This window comes from Leucopleurus acutus, assembly GCF_964270905.1.
Source record: "Leucopleurus acutus genome assembly, chromosome: 1".
In the NCBI taxonomy this organism is placed as follows: domain Eukaryota; kingdom Metazoa; phylum Chordata; class Mammalia; order Artiodactyla; family Delphinidae; genus Leucopleurus; species Leucopleurus acutus.
The window spans coordinates 66,490,730-66,507,971 of record NC_139142.1 but is presented as its reverse complement, the minus strand read 5'-3'; the positions used below and the strand labels follow the sequence as shown (position 1 = coordinate 66,507,971).

General features: G+C 39.3%; 2 protein-coding genes across 3 annotated transcripts in view; one reads left to right on the top strand and one right to left on the bottom strand.

Moving 5' to 3' along the window:
• The window catches only part of NUBPL (NUBP iron-sulfur cluster assembly factor, mitochondrial), a gene marked incomplete at its 5' end in the record, with an annotated part of 331,565 nt that overhangs the window by 16,914 nt on the left and 297,409 nt on the right, over positions 1 to 17,242 (top strand). The window contains one exon of one of the 2 annotated variants that reach the window (XM_082853541.1): positions 10,341 to 10,394. The exons of the other annotated variant lie outside the window; for it this stretch is intronic. Of the gene's footprint in view, positions 1 to 10,340; positions 10,395 to 17,242 lie in introns of those variants that run through there. 2 annotated transcript variants of the gene reach the window in all.
• On the bottom strand, positions 9,399 to 10,421 carry GPR33 (G protein-coupled receptor 33; the record flags this gene model as incomplete). The annotated part of the gene is made up of 1 exon (XM_082853527.1): positions 9,399 to 10,421. One exon carries the CDS (start codon positions 10,419 to 10,421, stop codon positions 9,399 to 9,401), a length of 1,023 nt encoding a protein of 340 aa, XP_082709653.1.

Here is a 17,242-nt window from a genome sequence, read left to right as displayed (position 1 = left end):
GTTTACTTTTGTGTATGGTGTTAGGGAGTGTTCTAATTTCATTCTTTTACATGTAGCTGTCCAGTGTTCCCAGCACCACTTATTGAAGAGGCTGTCTTTTCTCCATTGTATATTCTTGCCTCCTTTATCAAAATTAAGGTGACCATAAATGCATGGGTTTATCTCTGGGCTTTCTATCCTGTTCCACTAATCTATATTTCTGTTTCTGTGCCAGTACCATACTGCCTGGATTACTGTAGCTTTGTAGTATAGTCTGAAGTCAGGGAGCCTGATTCCTCCAGCTCCATTTTTCTTTCTAAAGATTGCTTTCACTATTCGGGGACTTTTGTGTTTCCATACAAATTGTGAAATTTTTTGTTCTTGTTCTGTGAAAAATGCCAGTGGTAGTTTGATAGGGATTCAGTTGAATATGTAGATTGCTTTGGGGAGTATAGTCATTTTCACAATGTTGATTCTTCCAATCAAAGAACATGGTATATCTCTCCATCTATTTGTATCATCTTTAATTTCTTTCATCAGTGTCTTATAGTTTTCTACATACAGGTCTTTTGTATCCTTAGGTAGGTTTATTCCTAGGTATTTTATTCTTTTTGTTTCAGTAGTAAGTGGCAGTGTTTCCTTAATTTCTTTTTCAGATTTTTTTCATCATTAGTGTATAGGAATGCAAGAGATTTCTGTGCATTAATTTTGTATCCTGCTACTTTACCAAATTCATTGATTAGCTCTAGTACTTTTCTGGTAGCATCTTTAGGATTCTCTATGTATAGTATCATGTCATCTGCAAACAGTGACAGTTTTACTTCTTCTTTTCCGATCTGGATTCCTTTTATTTCTTTTTCTTCTCTGATTGCTGTGGCTAAAACTTCCAAAACTATGTTGAATAATAGTGGTAAGAGTGGGCAACCTTGTCTTATTCCTGATCTTAGTGGAAATTGTTTCAGTTTTTCACCACTAAGGACGACGTTGGCTGTGGGTTTGTCAAATATGGCCTTATTATATTGAGGTAAATTCCCTTTATGCCTACTTTCTGGAGGGTTTTTTTAATCATAAATGGGTGTTGAATTTTGTCAAAAACTTTCTCTGTATCTACTGAGATGATCATATGGTATTACTCCTTCGATTTGTTAATATGGTTTATCACATTGATTGATTTCCGTATATTGAAGAATCTTTGCATTCCTGGAATAAACCCCAGTTGATCATGGTGTATGATCCTTTCAATGTGCTGTTGGATTCTGTTTGCTAGTATTTTGTTGAGGATTTTTGCATCTATGATCATCAGTGATATTGGCCTGTAGTTTTCTTTCTTTGTTACAATCTTGTCTGGTTTTGGTATCAGGGTGATGGTGGCCTTGTAGAATGAGTTCGGGAGTGTTCCTCCCTCTGCAATATTTTGGAAGAGTTTGAGAAGGATAGGTGTTAGCTCTTCTCTAAAAGTTTGATAGAAGTCGCCTGTGAAGCCATCTGGTCCTGGGCTTTTGTTTGTTGGAAGATTTTTAATCACAGTTTCAATTTCAGTGCTTGTGATTGGTCTGTTCATATTTTCTAAATCTCTCATGATCTTTTGTATTTCTGCAGTGTCAGTTGTTACTTCTCCCTTTTCATTTCTAATTCTATTGATTTGAGTCTTCTCCCTTTTTTACTTGATGAGTCTGGCTAATGGTTTATCAATTTTGTTTATCTTCTCAAAGAACCACCTTTTAGTTTTATTGATCTTTGCGATCGTTTCCTTCATTTCTTTTTCATTTATTTCTGATCTGATTTTTATGATTTCTTTCCTTCTGCTAACTTTGGGGTTTTTTTGTTCTTCTTTCTCTAATTGCTTTAGGTGCAAGGTTAGGTTGTTTATTCGAGATGTTTCCTATTTCTTCAGGTAAGATTGTATTGCTATAAACTTCCCTCTTAGAACTACTTTTGCTGCATCCCATAGGTTTTGTGTCATCGTGTCTCCATTGTCATTTGTTTCTAGGTATTTTTTTTTCCTCTTTGATTTCTTCAGTGATCACTTCGTTATTAAGTATTGTTTAGCCTCCATGTGTTTGTATTTTTTACAGATCTTTCCCTGTAATTGATATCTAGTCTCATAGCGTTGTGGTTGGAAAAGATACTTGATACAATTTCAATTTTCTTAAATTTACCAAGGCTTGATTTGTGACCCAAGATATGATCTATCCTGGAGAATGTTCCATGAGCACTTGAGAAAAATGTGTATTCTGTTGCTTTTGGATGGAATGTCCTATAAATATCAATTAAGCCCATCTTGTTTAATGTATCATTTATTTTTATTTATTTATTTTTTAAACAGTTACTTATTTTTTTTAAATTTATTTATTTATTTTTGGCTGTGTTGGGTCTTCGTTTCTGTGTGAGGGCTTTCTCTAGTTGTGGCAAGTGTGGGCCACACTCCATCGCGGTGCGCGGGCCTCTCACTATCGTGGCCTCTCTTGTTGCGGAGCACAGGCTCCAGACATGCAGGCTCAGTAGTTGTGGCTTACGGGCTTAGTTGCTCTGCAGCATGTGGGATCCTCCTGGACCACGACTCAAACCTGTGTCCCCTGCATTAGCAGGCAGATTCTCAACCACTACACCACCAGGGAAGCCCTAATGTATCATTTAAAGCTTGTGTTTCCTTATTTATTTTCATTTTGGATAATCTGTCCATTGGTGAAAGTGGGGTGTTAAAGTCCCCTACTATGAATGTGTTACTGTCAATTTCCCCTTTTATGGCTGTTAGTATTTGCCTTATGTTTTGAGGTACTCCTATGTTGGGTGCATAAATATTTACAATTATTATATCTTCTTCTTGGATTGATCCCTTGATCATTATGTAGTGTCCTTCTTTGTCTCTTCTAATAGTCTTTATTTTAAAGTCTGTTTTGTCTGATATGAGAATTGCTACTCTAGCTTTCCTTTGTTTTCCATTTGCATGGAATATCTTTTTCCATCCCCTCACTTTCAGTCTGTATGTGTCTCTAGGTCTGAAGTGGGTCTCTTGTAGACAGCATATATATGGGTCTTGTATTTGTATCCATTCAGCCAGTCTGTGTCTTTTGGTGGGAGAATTTTATCCATTTACATTTAAGGTAATTATCAATATGTATGTTCCTATTCCCATTTTCTTAATTGTTTTGGGTTCGTTATTGTAGGTCTTTTCCTTCTCTTGTGTTTCTTGCCTAGAGAAGTTCCTTTAGTATTTGTTGTAAAGCTGGTTTGGTGGTGCTGAACTCTCTCAGCTTTTGCTTGTCTGTAACGGTTTTAATTTCTCCATCAAATCTGATGAGATCCTTGCTGGGTAGAATAATCTTGGTTGCAGGTTTTTCTCCTTCATCACTTTAAATATGTCCTGCGACTCCCTTCTGGCTTGCTGAGTTTCTGCTGAAAGATCAGCTGTTAACCTTATGGGGATTCCCTTGTGTGTTATCTGTTGTTTTTCCCTTGCTGCTTTTAATATGTTTTCTTTGTATTTAATTTTTGACAGTTTGATTACTATGTGTCCTGGCGTATTTCTCCTTGGATTTATCCTGTATGGGACTCTCAGTGCTTCCTGGACTTGATTAACTATTTCCTTTCCCATATTAGGGAAGTTTTCAACTATAATCTCTTCAAGTATTTTCTCAGTCCCTTTCTTTTTCTCTTCTTCTGGGACCCCTATAATTCGAATGTTGGTGCATTTAATGTTGTCCCAGAGGTCTCTGAGACTGTCCTCAGTTCTTTTCATTCTTTGTTCTTTATTCTGCTCTGCAGTAGTTATTTCCACTATTTTATCTTCCAGGTCACTTATTCGTTCTTCTGCCTCAGTTATTCTGCTATTGATCCCTTCTAGAGTATTTTTAATTTCATTTATTTTGTTGTTCATTGTTGCTTGTTTCATCTTTAGTTCTTCTATGTCCTTGTTAAATGTTTCTTGCATTTTCCCTATTCTATTTCCAAGATTTTGGATCATCTTTACTATCATTATTCTGAATTCTTTTTCAGGTAGACTGCCTATTTGCTCTTCATTTCTGAGGTCTGGTGGGTTTTTATCTTGCTCCTTCAACTGCTGTGTGTTTTTCTGTCTTCTCATTTTTTTTATCTTACTGTGTTTGGGGTCTCCTTTTTGCAGGCTGCAGGTTCGTAGTTCCCGTTGTTTTTGGTGTCTGTCCCCAGTGGCTAAAGTTGGTTCAGTGGGTTGTGTAGGCTTTCTGGTGGAGGGGACTAGTGCCTGTGTTCTGGTGGATGAGGCTGGATCTTGTCTTTCTGGTGGGCAGGTCCACGTCTGGTGGTGTGTTTTCAGGTGTCTGTGGACTTATTATGATTTTAGGCAGCCTCTCTGCTAATGGGTGGGGTTGTGTTCCTGTCTTGCTAGTTGTTTGGCATAGGGTGTCCAGCACTGTAGCTTGCTGGTCGTTAAGTGAAGCTGGGTGCTCGTGTTGAGATGGAGATCTCTGGGAGATTTTTGCCATTTGATATTATGTGGAGCTGGGAGGTCTCTTGTGGACCAGTGTCCTGAAGTTGGCTCTCCCACCTCAGGGGCACAGCACTGACTCCTGGCTGCAGCACCAAGAGCCTTTCATCCACACGGCTCAGAATAAAAGGGAGAAAAAGTAGAAAGAAAGAACTGATAGAAGAAGAAAGAAAGAAAGAAAGGAGGGGGGAGGGAGGGAGGGAGGGAGGCAGGGAGGGAGGAGGGAAGGAAGGAGGGAAGGAAGGAAAAAAGAAAGAAAGAAGATAAAGTCAAATAAAATAAAGTAAGATAAAATAAAATAAAGTTATTAAAATAAAAAATAATTATTAAGAAAAAAAAACTAAAAAAAAACCACAGATGGATAGAACCCTAGGACAAATGGTAGAAGCAAAGCCATACAGACAAAATCTCACACAGAAGCATACACGTACACAGTCACAAAAAGAGGAAAAGGGGAAAAAATCATAAACCTTGCTCTCAAAGTCCACCTCAGTTTGGGATGATTCGTTGTCTATTCATGTATTCCACAGATGCAGGGTACATCAAGTTGATTGTGGAGCTTTAATCCACTGCTTCTGAGGCTGCTGGGAGAGATTTCCCTTTCTCTTCTTTGTTCTCACTGCTCCCGGGTTTCAGCTTTGGATTTGGCCCCGCCTCTGCGTGTAGGTCGCCGGAAGGCGTCTGTTCTTCGTTCAGACAGAACGGGGTTAAAGGAGCAGCTGCTTCACGGACTCTGTCTCACTCAGGCCAGGGGGAGGGAGGGGCACGGAGTGTGGGGCGAGCCTGCGGCGGCAGAGGCCGGCGGGACGTTGCACCAGCCTGAGGCGCGCCGTGCATTCTCCCGGGGAAGTTGTACCTGGATCCCGGGACCCTGACAGTGGCGGGCTGCACAGGCTCCCCAGAAGTGGGGTGTGGACAGTGATCTGTGCTCGCACACAGGCCTCTTGGTGGTGGCAGCAACAGCCTTAGCGTCTTATGCCCATCCCTAGGGTCCGCGCTTTTAGCCGTGGCTCATTCCCGTCTCTGGAGCTCCTTTAAGCAGCGCTCTTAATCCCTTCTCCTCACGCACCAGGAAACAAACAGGGAAGAAAAAGTCTCTTGCCTCTGCGGCAGGTCCAGACTTTTCTCCATACTCCCTCCTGGCTAGCCGTGGTGCACTAACCCCCTGCAGGCTGTGTTCACGCCGCCAACCCCAGTCCTCTCCCTGCGCTCCGACCGAAGCCCGAGCCTCAGCTCCCAGCCCTGCCGGCTCGGGCTGGTGAGTGCCGGTCGGCACCGATCCTCTGTGCAGGAATCTCTCCGCTTTGCCCTCCGCAGCCCTGTTGCTGTGCTCTCCTCCGCGGCTCCGAAGCTTACCCCCTCCGCCACCCGCAGTCTCTGCCCGCGAAGGGGCTTCTACTGTGTGGAAACATTTCCTCCTTCACAGCTCCCTCCCACTGGTGCAGGTCCCGTCCCTATTCTTTTGTCTCTGTTTTTTCTTTTTTCTTTTGCCCTACCCAGGTGCGTGGGGAGTTTCTTGCCTTTTGGGAGGTCTGAGGTCTTCTGCCAGCGTTCAGTAGGTGTAGGAGTTGTTCCATGTGTAGATGTATTTCTGGTGTATCTGTGGGGAGGAGGGTGATCTCCACGTCTTACTCTTCCGTCATCTTGAAGCTCTTCCAGGAGCCATTTCTTGAGGAGAGAACATAAGCTAACGTTTGAAACCTATCTCTAATCATCCCTGTATTCTGTTCTTGAGCCAGTTTGAGGCAAATGTAATGAAGCAGGTTCATATAATTTGTTGCTAATAGGCACACTGTTTTAATACACTGTCTCCACACACAATTTCCACAAAGGAAAGCCACCAATTCTTTGTTTATAAACCTCTTGGGTCCGGAGAATTCACAGTAGTGAGGATGTTGATGAGATCAACACAACCATAACAAGCAGGTTTTCTAAAAGTTGACCATAGTTTTAAGGGAAATTAAAAAATACATTTGGGGAGAATTTTCTCAAGTTTACACCCTACTTTTTAAAATTGAAGTGACTTCTTAAAAAACCGTCCTCATAATATCTTATACTTATGCAGTGTTTTATATTTTAGAAGTAATTTCATATACATAATCTCATTCCGAGCTGTCCCATATTATAGATGAGGAAGGTAAGGCCCAGAAAATGTGGATAACCTGCCCCAAATAAAACACCAAGCTAGAGGCAAAGCCAGACCACCACCCAAATCTCCTGGTTACAAGTTCAATGCTTTTTCTTTTTTTACTTTGTATGTGGATCCTGACATTTTCTAGGAACTTCTTTTTGATTTTTGCCGTCAATATAGTGAATTCTGATGAAATAAACGGACTATGTATATTTGGGCTGGAAGCCCTGCCTCACAGCCTCCTAACAGTGACGTCAGGCAGTGGGTAGGGTGATTAAGAGCATGGTTTGATTCTAGCACCAGACTGCCTGGACTTGCAATACTGGCTCTTCCACTTGCTTACTGTGCGGCCTTGGGCAAGTGCTTCAGTTTCACAGCCTGTAAAAGAGTGATAACAATGTGACCTACTTCATAGAATTGCTGTGGGATTAAGTGAGTTACTATTTGTAAAGCATTTTGAACCATGCCTGGGCACAAGGTAAGTGTGATGTAAATCTTTTTAAAATAAAAATCTGGTTCAATCCTATTATTTTATACCCAAAGTCCTTTTTCAAATCACATATTGTCATGACCCATATTCAATTTTCATTAAGTATATTTTACTGGATATCACTTACATGTAGTACTATAGAAAAGAAATAGTGTGATTGATAGGCTTCTCTCTGTCCTTGAGGAGTTTACAGTCTGTAGAGAGATGGAACAAAGTACATAAAAGAGCCTGGAAAGAGCACTTCCTTGTTTGTTACTGTAGCAAATATGAGGAGGGAGACCAAAGGCTCTGTGGCTGTTAGGTTTCCAAAGTAGGATTCTTGTTTCAAAGAATCATTATGTTCCAACCAATAACTTGCTTTCTTAAGTCCTGCATCATAAACTCCAGTGGGCTTGTCAGGCCCTGGGAGAATGTGTGGAGGGAAGGAGCAGCAGCCCCTTCTTGCTGAAGGGCCACTCAGAGCCACAGCCTGGTCTTCCATCCTACTTCTCCGTCTCTGGGACACTATTCAAGGCTCCAAAACTTGAAATAGGGGCCAACAATGAAACTGTTCACCTACCCAAAATTTTTTGTCCCTTATATTCAAAGTGAGAGAGGCCAAGCCTCTAGTTGCCCCAGAAAGCAGTGATGCCAAGTCAATTAGCAGAATTTCTAGGGCATAGAACTACTATTACTTTCCCACTATGAAAAGTTAGTAATGAAAATTAATTTCCCTTCCTCTCTGTAACCCTTTGTAATTAATATCATCCTTTTGGGGGATTTCTGAGGAGGATGTACGCCTGTGGCTTGGAATTGTCTGTGCAAAGCTAGCTGAAATATTTAGGGACTGAGTTTGTGTTGTGGCCTAAATATCTGCCTTCTGTATTAGTTGAACTAGATAGAACTATCTATTGATTGATATGTACTGACCGACAGATAGAACTAACTAAATACATAAAAGGTAATAGGTCACTGATACTATGTGGTCCTATATAACTTAGGTGCTGTAATATTTTTCAAAAACTTGATGCAAAACTTGAAAACCAGGGAAACAAAGTTAATTTTGTTATTGCTGTTTTAGAATTAAACGTACTGTGACATTACCCAGGGAGGCTCACAAACATTTATAATTGTGTTAGTCCCATATTTCTGTGACAGCTTAATCCATAAATATTAAAAAGACACTTAAAGTATCTTTATACTTAAAACATTAAAATATAAATTCTTTATTCTTTAACATGGAGATGACAAGATGAGTGCCTTGTCATCTCCACGTTAAATTTTGTTCATACCAATTAAATAATTTAGGTGCTATCTGAATAAAGACCTTGGTCTAAATGTCTATTTGGTAGAAAATTCCGTGACAGAAAATTCAGATTGATGGGTTCTATTGGTATTCAGAAAATGATATTCCTATAGCCTCAAAAATCAAAGGTTAAGAATCACATTTGCATCAGTTCACACCAACTAGGATGGCTATAATTGAAAAAAAGGAAAATAATAGGTGTTGGTAAGGGTATGGAGAAACTAGAACTTTTGTACATTGCTGATGAGAATGCAACATGGTACAGCTGTTGTGGAAAAAAGTGGCAATTCCTCAAAAACTTAAACATAGAATTGCCACATGACCCAGCAATTCAAAATAATTGAAAATAAAGACTCAAACAGACACTTGTACACCAGTGTTCATGGTAGCATTATTCACAATAGCCAAAAGGTGGAAACAGCTCAGATGTCTCTCAACAGAAGAATGGATAAACAAAATGTGGTATATACATAAAACAGAATATTATTTAGCCATAAAAAAAATGAAGTTCTGATACATGTTACAACATGGATGAACCTTGAAAACATTATGCTACGTTAAATAAGCCAGACACAAAAGGAGAAATATTGTATGATTCCACTTATGTGGAATATCTTGAATAGCAAATTCATAGAGATAGAAAGCAGATTGGAGGATATGAGGAGCTAGGGGAAAGGGTGGGGGGTAGGGGCGTGAAAGGGGAGTTATTGCTTAATGCGTAGAGTTTCTCTTTTGGGTGATAAAAAATTTTGGAAATGGATAGTGGTGATGGTTGCAAAATATTGTGAATTTAGGTCATGCCACTAAAATGTACAATGAAAAATGGTGTTATATGTTATATATATTTTACCACAATGAAAGTAAAAAAAAAAAATCACATTTGCAACATCACCCATCACATTTTACAGCCCTTATAATATTCATAGATCTAACTATAATACAGCCCAGGTGTCTCTCTAATATAGGGACTATATTATACAAGAGTTGAGGGTCAGTCTCTGGTGATATCATTGACTAAGAATCCATTCTTTTCTCTGGGATCCAGAATTTAAATATCGACTTCTGAATTTAGGTTTTGTGTCCTTTCTTCCGAAGAATCTTCACTGAATGTTGACTCAAAAAGAGCAAGAACAGACTTCTTGAAAACCTTTCTGAAGTTCTCCCCAGTAAATAGGTAGAGTGTGGGAGAAAAGACAGTATTGAAAGAAGTAGTTATCACTGTGAGTATCAGAGTCAACTGGAAAAGTAGTGATCTGTTCTTAGTGAGAATTAAACCTTGGTATACATGGTAGGGCATCCAACACACAAAGAAAGAGATAACGGCAGTCATCATGACTTTGAAGGGCTTGTTGGATTTGAAGAGGCTCCTCTCTTTCATCTTTTTGGCTACTCTTTCATAACAAAAGGTGATGATGAGGAAAGGCAGAAGGAAGCCCAGCAAGAAGCGGCTGCTGAAACAGGCTACATGAATCCATTTTCTTAATGTTTGCATCTTTTTGCCTTCCCAGTTAGCAGACACAGCATAGTTATTCTGGCAGGTCACTCTTCCTTTATGGTCATCATGTACCTCCCTGAAAACCACATAGGGCATGCTGAGGGCAGTGGCAAATATCCAGACTCCCAAGATGATGCTGGAAACCCAGCGTGGGGTTCGGTGCAGCTGTGACCACACCGGGTGAAGAGTGAGAAGATAACGATCAATGCTGATGGCTGAGAGGAAGAAAACAGAGGCAAACATCCCTGCAGACAAAATGCTATTGAAGACCTTGCATGTGGTCATTCCAAAGCTCCAGTGATTTTCCTGAAGGTAGGAGATGGCCAGAAATGGCAAAAATAATGTTGAAATAAAATAAGAGAGAATGAGATGAAAATATAAGAGAGTATTAACAGTCTTTTTCATTTTGAATTTTAGCACCCATAGGTAGAAACCGTTGGTGATAGTGCCAATTATAAATGACGTGAACAAAAGAAGTGCAACAATCACTTTTGAGGCAGGTGTTGGAATGTGAATGCTGTTTCTTATTGAAGTAGAGACATTGAGCAGGTAATCATTAGAGTTGATCAGATCCATAATTGGAATGAGAAACTGAAAATAACAACAAAAAAGAAGCAAAAGAAATGGTTAAATATAGAAATTAATATAGTAATTTTTGCATATTCATAGTCAAAATGACAATATTTTTTAAATGACAAACAATATTTTTACAAAAATGCAAATCAGATATTTTTCTTTTATTTTGTGTGAGGAATTAAGATCAGATTAATTTGGGCATCAAAAATAGAAATACTACAGATGCAATGAAATTAATGTGAAATAGAAATAAGTTTGGAATATTCTCACTTCGTTAAGTAATTAATTTAGGCAGCTAAAAATATCCTATTTAGGGAATTCTCTGGCAATCCAGTGGTTAGGACTACACGCTTCCACTGCATGGGGCACGAGTTTTATCCCAGGTCGGGTAATTAAGATCCCTTGTGGGGCTTCTCTGGTGGTGCAGTGGTTGAGAGTCCACCTGCCGATGCAGGGGACACGGGTAAAAAAGATCCCGTGTGCCACCTTGGCTCAGCCAAAAAAACCCCAAAAACTTCTATTTAGACATTAACCAGAAGCCTGACCCTTCTTGATGGGCACAGATTCTTGAATAAGTCAGTGAAGAATCAGTTTTACTTGACTAAGACTTGGTCAAGGCAATGTTAATAACGAAATTGAATAACAAAAATGACAACAATGGCTGCAAGTTAGTAATCATAGGGAGCTATAATTAGATTTCTCCCATGAGCTAATTATATATAGTAAATGCTATTACCTAGTATCCTAACACTCAGCACATAACAGTAAGAACTGATATTCATACAGGAGCCCTTCGGCACCGTAAGATTGTGAAGTACCTTCAAAATCATCAATGAAAGAGGAAAGTGTATGGTAGAATATAGCAGTAGTTCTTTCTTACTTGGGGAGGGGAAAGACAGAGAGGAGTCAAGGAACTGATATTTATCCAGTACTTGTTGTATGCAGGAAACTTCATATAAAAATAATTTCTTTTTTTCCATACAAAGGCAAATGTTTAAACAGAGGAGAAAGTGAGGCTTACAGGGGTTAAATTTCATATTCAACATCTCCCACCACACCTCCACTGTGGCAGGCGGGGAACCCAATAAATGTTTTATGTTACTTCTTTGAAAACTGGTAATTCATGTGTAGTGTATTTTGATAATGCTCCATGAAATGGAGTATTTGATTATCCAAAATATCCCATTTCTTGAATAACTGCTCCTATAGTATTGAAAATATAAATGTGAGAATATTTTGGAAAATAGCTATTATAACAGAGTCACATCAACAAACTGTTTTTTGATAAATTGGATAAAGCAATGGAAATTACTAATGATTTTGTTCACTAATCAAAAACATCCTAAGAATATACAGAGAGAAGAAATAAAATAATTGCTATTGAAACCATAACAACCTTAATTCTGCTGGCTAAGGGAGTTGCAAAAATTTCCCCCGAAGTAGAAAAATGGTTCTCTTCAGGAAGATATCTTGGTAGTCTGTTTGGGAATAAAAAGTGAAGTTTTGGGACATGTAATGGATAGGCAATGATTAGTGAAAGAGTGGGAGCCCAAGGAAGAGGCTGGGTGAAGGTCCTGGGACCATGAGAAGAGGGGGAGGAGGGAGGATGTCTTCAGAGAGGGGCCCCAGGAAAACACAGCAGGAGGCAAGGAGGCTTGCAGAGGAGGAAGAGTCAATGAGATATTGAGAAGCAGAGATGACACGGGATTTAAAATAAGGAATGTCTAATATTTAATTTGAATCCATTTGTTATGGTTTGACATGGTGTAATGTCTCCCTTAACCTCATTAATCACAACTTCTTGTGTTGGTGGTTGCTCTGGGGAATGGAAAGAAAAGAGCTTGTGTTCCCTATTTGGGAAGGAGTAGGATGGAGAGAAGAGGCCAGTAGCAGGAGGTGAGATGTTAATGAGATGATATGGTGGAAACTGTATAGACATTGGGGCTTGAGTAGACAAGGAGAAACAAAATCCCACGGAGGATTTCTGATACTGTGTGTGTATGGCCTGTGTGTGTCTATTTGTGTGTGTATATGTGTGTGCGTGTGTGTGTGTGTCTGTAGTCTGTCCATATATCTGTGGTGCATTTGTGTGTATGTATGTGCATATATGGTGTGTGTCTCTGTGGCGTGTGTGTATCTCTAGTGTGTGTATAAATTCATGGGGTGTGTGTGGAGCTGTGTGTGTGTGTATCTGTGATCTGTGCAAGTGTGGTGTATTTGTGTGTGGTCTCTGTGGTATCTGTGGTCTGTGTGTATCTATCTGTGCAGTGTGTATATGTGTAGTGTTTGTATGTCTGTGTGTGTGTGTGTATGTGTATGGTCTCTCTGTGTATGTGCATACGAGAAACTGAATTATAGGGAAGATTTTATTAAAAATTGTGTGGCTGAGCTCTGTATAGAAGGGCATCTGAAAGTAATGCAGGACTTGAGCAAAAGCAACACTGGTAGTCGTTCTGAAGAGCGTATAAAGCTTCCTAAGAACTTTGATTTATTGCACATGACCAGGAGATTTCTTCATCCTTAAACATCTTTTAAAACACTTTTGAAGTACTTGCTTATAAATTAGTGGGGCAGAACTGGGGCTCTGGCATTCCACAGAAGTGGGTTTCGATCCTACCTCTACCACTTAAACAGTTCTGTGATTTTGGACTCTTAACTCTGAGCCCCTTTCACCTTGTAAACCCCGATGACTTTTTATGAGGACTAAGTGAGATAATGTATATGAACCACTTAGCTCCCTTCATGGCACATATTAGGCATTCAGGAACTTTTTACCCCTTAGTTTTCTCAACTTGTTTTGGTTTTATTTGGCCGCATTGGGTGGCATGCGGGATCTTAGTTTGCCCGACCAGGGATCGAACCCTCGAAGCCACACCGCCTGCGGTGAAATCGTGGATTCTTAACCATTGGACCACCAGGGAAGTCCCCTCGATTTGTTATATTAAGGCTAGCAAGAGCCTCATTTTGCCCTTTTAATGTCATATTTCTTTCCTTCCCAAAGCCCCCTACTGAATTCTAGAGTACCACCAGGGATTTCTGAAAAAATCTAAATGTTCATCTATAGGGGCAGAGGCTGTCAGATTTAGAGTTATTTTGAAACCTTGCTATAGTGACAGCTTTGGCACAAGTGGCTTTCAGGAAGCCCCCGCCTGGGCTTGGGGACATCCAGCTACTATGGGGGAGGGAACCACAAGAACCTCGGGAAACTGATCTGGAGAAAGCCTAGGGAATCTATGCAGATGACAGCTGTAGGATAAAGCTGCTTGCTCAGGAATCTTACCTTGGAGTTATATCTTCATGCCAGACTGTCTTGGGAAGGCCAGAGGGACTCTATATCAGCAACCTCCTCTCCAGGGACAGAGGCAAAAGTCAGTGACACTTTGCCTTCATCTCATCTGCCTTTCTTCTTGCTGATGCTACTCCCCAGCCTCGAGCCTACTATTTAAATATTCAGTGACTTGTTGTTTCCCTGTTCCTTTTTCTGCGGAATGTGTGCTATAGAGGCGTAGGTAGAGAGATGAGTACTTCTTCAAATCATTTCTCCATTTCAAGGAAAGATTACAAAAATTCCATAAACAAAGTTATTCTATTTAAGTTATTCTGTTTAAGTGCTGTTACTCCATAACAAAGCTTGTTTCCAGTGTTAAAACACTGATTAAAAATTACCTTCTCATATTTGGTCATCCCACCAGGCACCCACTCTGCCTCGATTCTAGCATGTTTGTTAGCATATGGATGCATGGTGTTGGGTACATAGGGAGGTAGTAAATATCAAGCATGGAAAAAATAAAATTTGGAAATGAGCTACCTAATCCTGCTGGAGAGAAAATGATCAGAAAGGAAAACTCAAATATCGAGTTTCACAGTGAAATGGAATGTATTATAACAGGCCCAAAACTAATCTTATTTAGTTTGGGAAGATGAAGACTGACGGGCAGAATGATCTGCATTTGTGCAGTTGTTGAGAATGGCTGGAAAGAGCGCAGAATTGGTTACCATATCCTAGAAGACAATCGCATTATAAGAAAATCCTACAACACAGGTAATACATTTATGAATTGACTGAGCCCTACATTTTCTATTTTCCTCTCTCTAATCCACCTCTGAAATTTTTAGGATCAGCCTCTGTGCTGACCTCCGTGTCCTGATTTCTTTCCTGCTTGCTTTCCTCTTCATCTCTGCACCACCAGTGGAGAAAATACATCAAAACTGCTGTGTGGCTCAGCAGTGAAGCTCAGGAATCTGTTATTTAGGTTAGACTTAGAATTTTAAAGCTTTCATTGCTACTGTAGCTTTTAAAAAATAGGCTTAAATTTTAGTTCTTAATTCATTTGGGGCTATGACCTTCAACCTAAGAACTGATCTTCTTTGCTTCAAGTTAAGGATAAGTTTTCAAACTTGCTACTGCCTTTTAAAAGCAATTTCTTGCCAGGTTTTCATACCCTTTGAGCTAATTCACAGACTTGGAACAACCTGAGATATTATTTGATCCAAACCCACTAATTTTGAAGATGAGCAAAGTGACACTTAGAGAGGTTAAGTGATTCACAGTAGGTTTTCACCAAGAAAAGAACCAAGGGCTCCTTCAGCCTCCCTATACTATTTCATTGGTGCAAAAAGGGATTTGGATCAGGTTCTTCTTCCTCCCTCCTCCCTCTTATATTTCCAAACTCTACAACTAGTAAATTTTGTAAATAACAAATATATTTTGGACTAGTGTTTAATTCCCTACCCCCACCCTCCACCAAAATATGCACAAGGGCTAGTACCACAATTAGATAGCCTAAAATTTTGTTCTTCCATTACTCCCCTCAGAAATACTCTCACTAGTGAGTATTTTTATCTAATAGGTAATTAAACCAATGGTATTAACTCTGTTGAGAAAGACGTAGACTGTTTGAGGAAGGAGCTTCTCTTCTGTGGCTTTGGTGATATGACTCCATTCATTGTACTTTTCATATTTCAAAATAAGTCCAGTGGTTTCAAGAGAAGAATTCATGGAAATGGAAACTGTTTTATGTGGTTTGGATGTGATCACAGTATGAAACAGATAGAAATGCAGAAGCAGATAGAGTTGCAAAATCAAATGCTTGAAAGTCTAGGAACTCACAGATGCATGTAATTTTAGAGCTAGAGGGGACCGAGGAGTTAACTTCATCTAATTCCTGGTGCTATAGGTGAAGAGACTAAGACCCATCGAGATATCTGAGAACTTGTCCTAGATTCCATTATTAGTTAATAAAAGATTTGGGGCAGAAATAATGTACACTAAAAATACTAATGAACTGCTTATAGGCACTATATTGATTGCACAAAACAGTATAGGATAGAAAACAAAACTATAGATATAAATTCTACCTCTTTTACTTACCATATATATAACATCTCTAAGTCTCAGTTTCCTCATTTGTGAATGTAAAAAAACGAAAGAAAACACCACTCCTGAGTATTCTTTTGAGGATTAATAATTATTACTAAATATTATTAAGAATTATTAATAATAATTATTTGATACTATAAGTAAGGACTTAGTGCCTGGCACATGGTAGGTATTAAATACATGATAGTTAGTATTAATATGTAAGCTGTATCAGAGAACACTAGCAAGCCCGGTGGGCTGGAGCAAATCTCCAGGCAGTGCAATTCAAGAAACATTTATTGAGTATTTATTTATTTAAAATTTTTTTATATCTTTATTGGAGTATAATTGCTTTACAATGTTGCATTAGTTTCTGTTGTACAACAAAGTGAATGAGCTATAAGTATACATATATCCCCATATTCCCTCCCTCTTGAGCCTCCCTCCCATCCTCCCTATCCCACCCGTCTAGGTCATCACAAAGCATTGAGCTGATCTCCCTATACTACGCAGCACCTTCCCACTAGCCATCCATTTTACATTTGGTAGTGTATATACGTCAATGCTACTCTCTCAGTTCATCCCAGCTTCCCTGTCCCCCACGTGTCCTCAAGTCTGTTCTCTATATGTACATCTATATTCCTTCCCGGCCACTAGGTTCATCAGTACTGTTTTTTAAGATTCCATATATGTGCGTTAGCATATGGTATTTACTTTTCTCTTTCTGACTTACTTCACTCTGTATAACAGTCTTTAGGTCCATCCACCTCACTACAAATACCTCAATTTCATTTCATTTTATGGCTGAGTAATACTCCATTGTATATATGTGCCACATCTTCTTTATGGACACTTAGGTTGCTTCCATGTCCTGGCAACTGTAAATAGTGCTGCAATGAACATTGGTTTATGACTCTTTCTGAATTGTGTTTTTCTCAGGGTATACGCCCAGTAGTGGGATGGCTGGATCATATGGTAGTTCTGTTTTTAGTTTTTTAAGGCACATCCATACTGTTCTCTATAGTAGCTGTATCAATTTACATTCCCACCAACAGTGCAAGAGGGTTCCCTTTTCTCCACACCCTCTCCAGCATTTACTGTTTGTAGATTTTTTGATGGTGGCCATTCTGACTGGCGTGAGGTGATACCTCATTGTGGTTTTGATTTGTATTTCTCTAATGATTAGTGATGTTGAGCATCTTTTCATGTGTTTGTTGGATATCTGTATATCTTCTTTAGAGAAATGTCTATTTAGGTCTTCTGCCCATTTTTGGATTGGGTTGTTTGGTTTTTTTTGATATTGAGCTGCATGAGCTGCTTGTATATTTTGGAGATTAATCCTTTGTCAGTTGCTTCCTTTGCAAATATTTTCTTCCATTCTGAGTGTTGTCTTTTCGTCTCGTTTATGGTTTCCTTTGCTATGCAAAAGCTTTTTTTTTTTTTTAATTTATTTATTTATTTA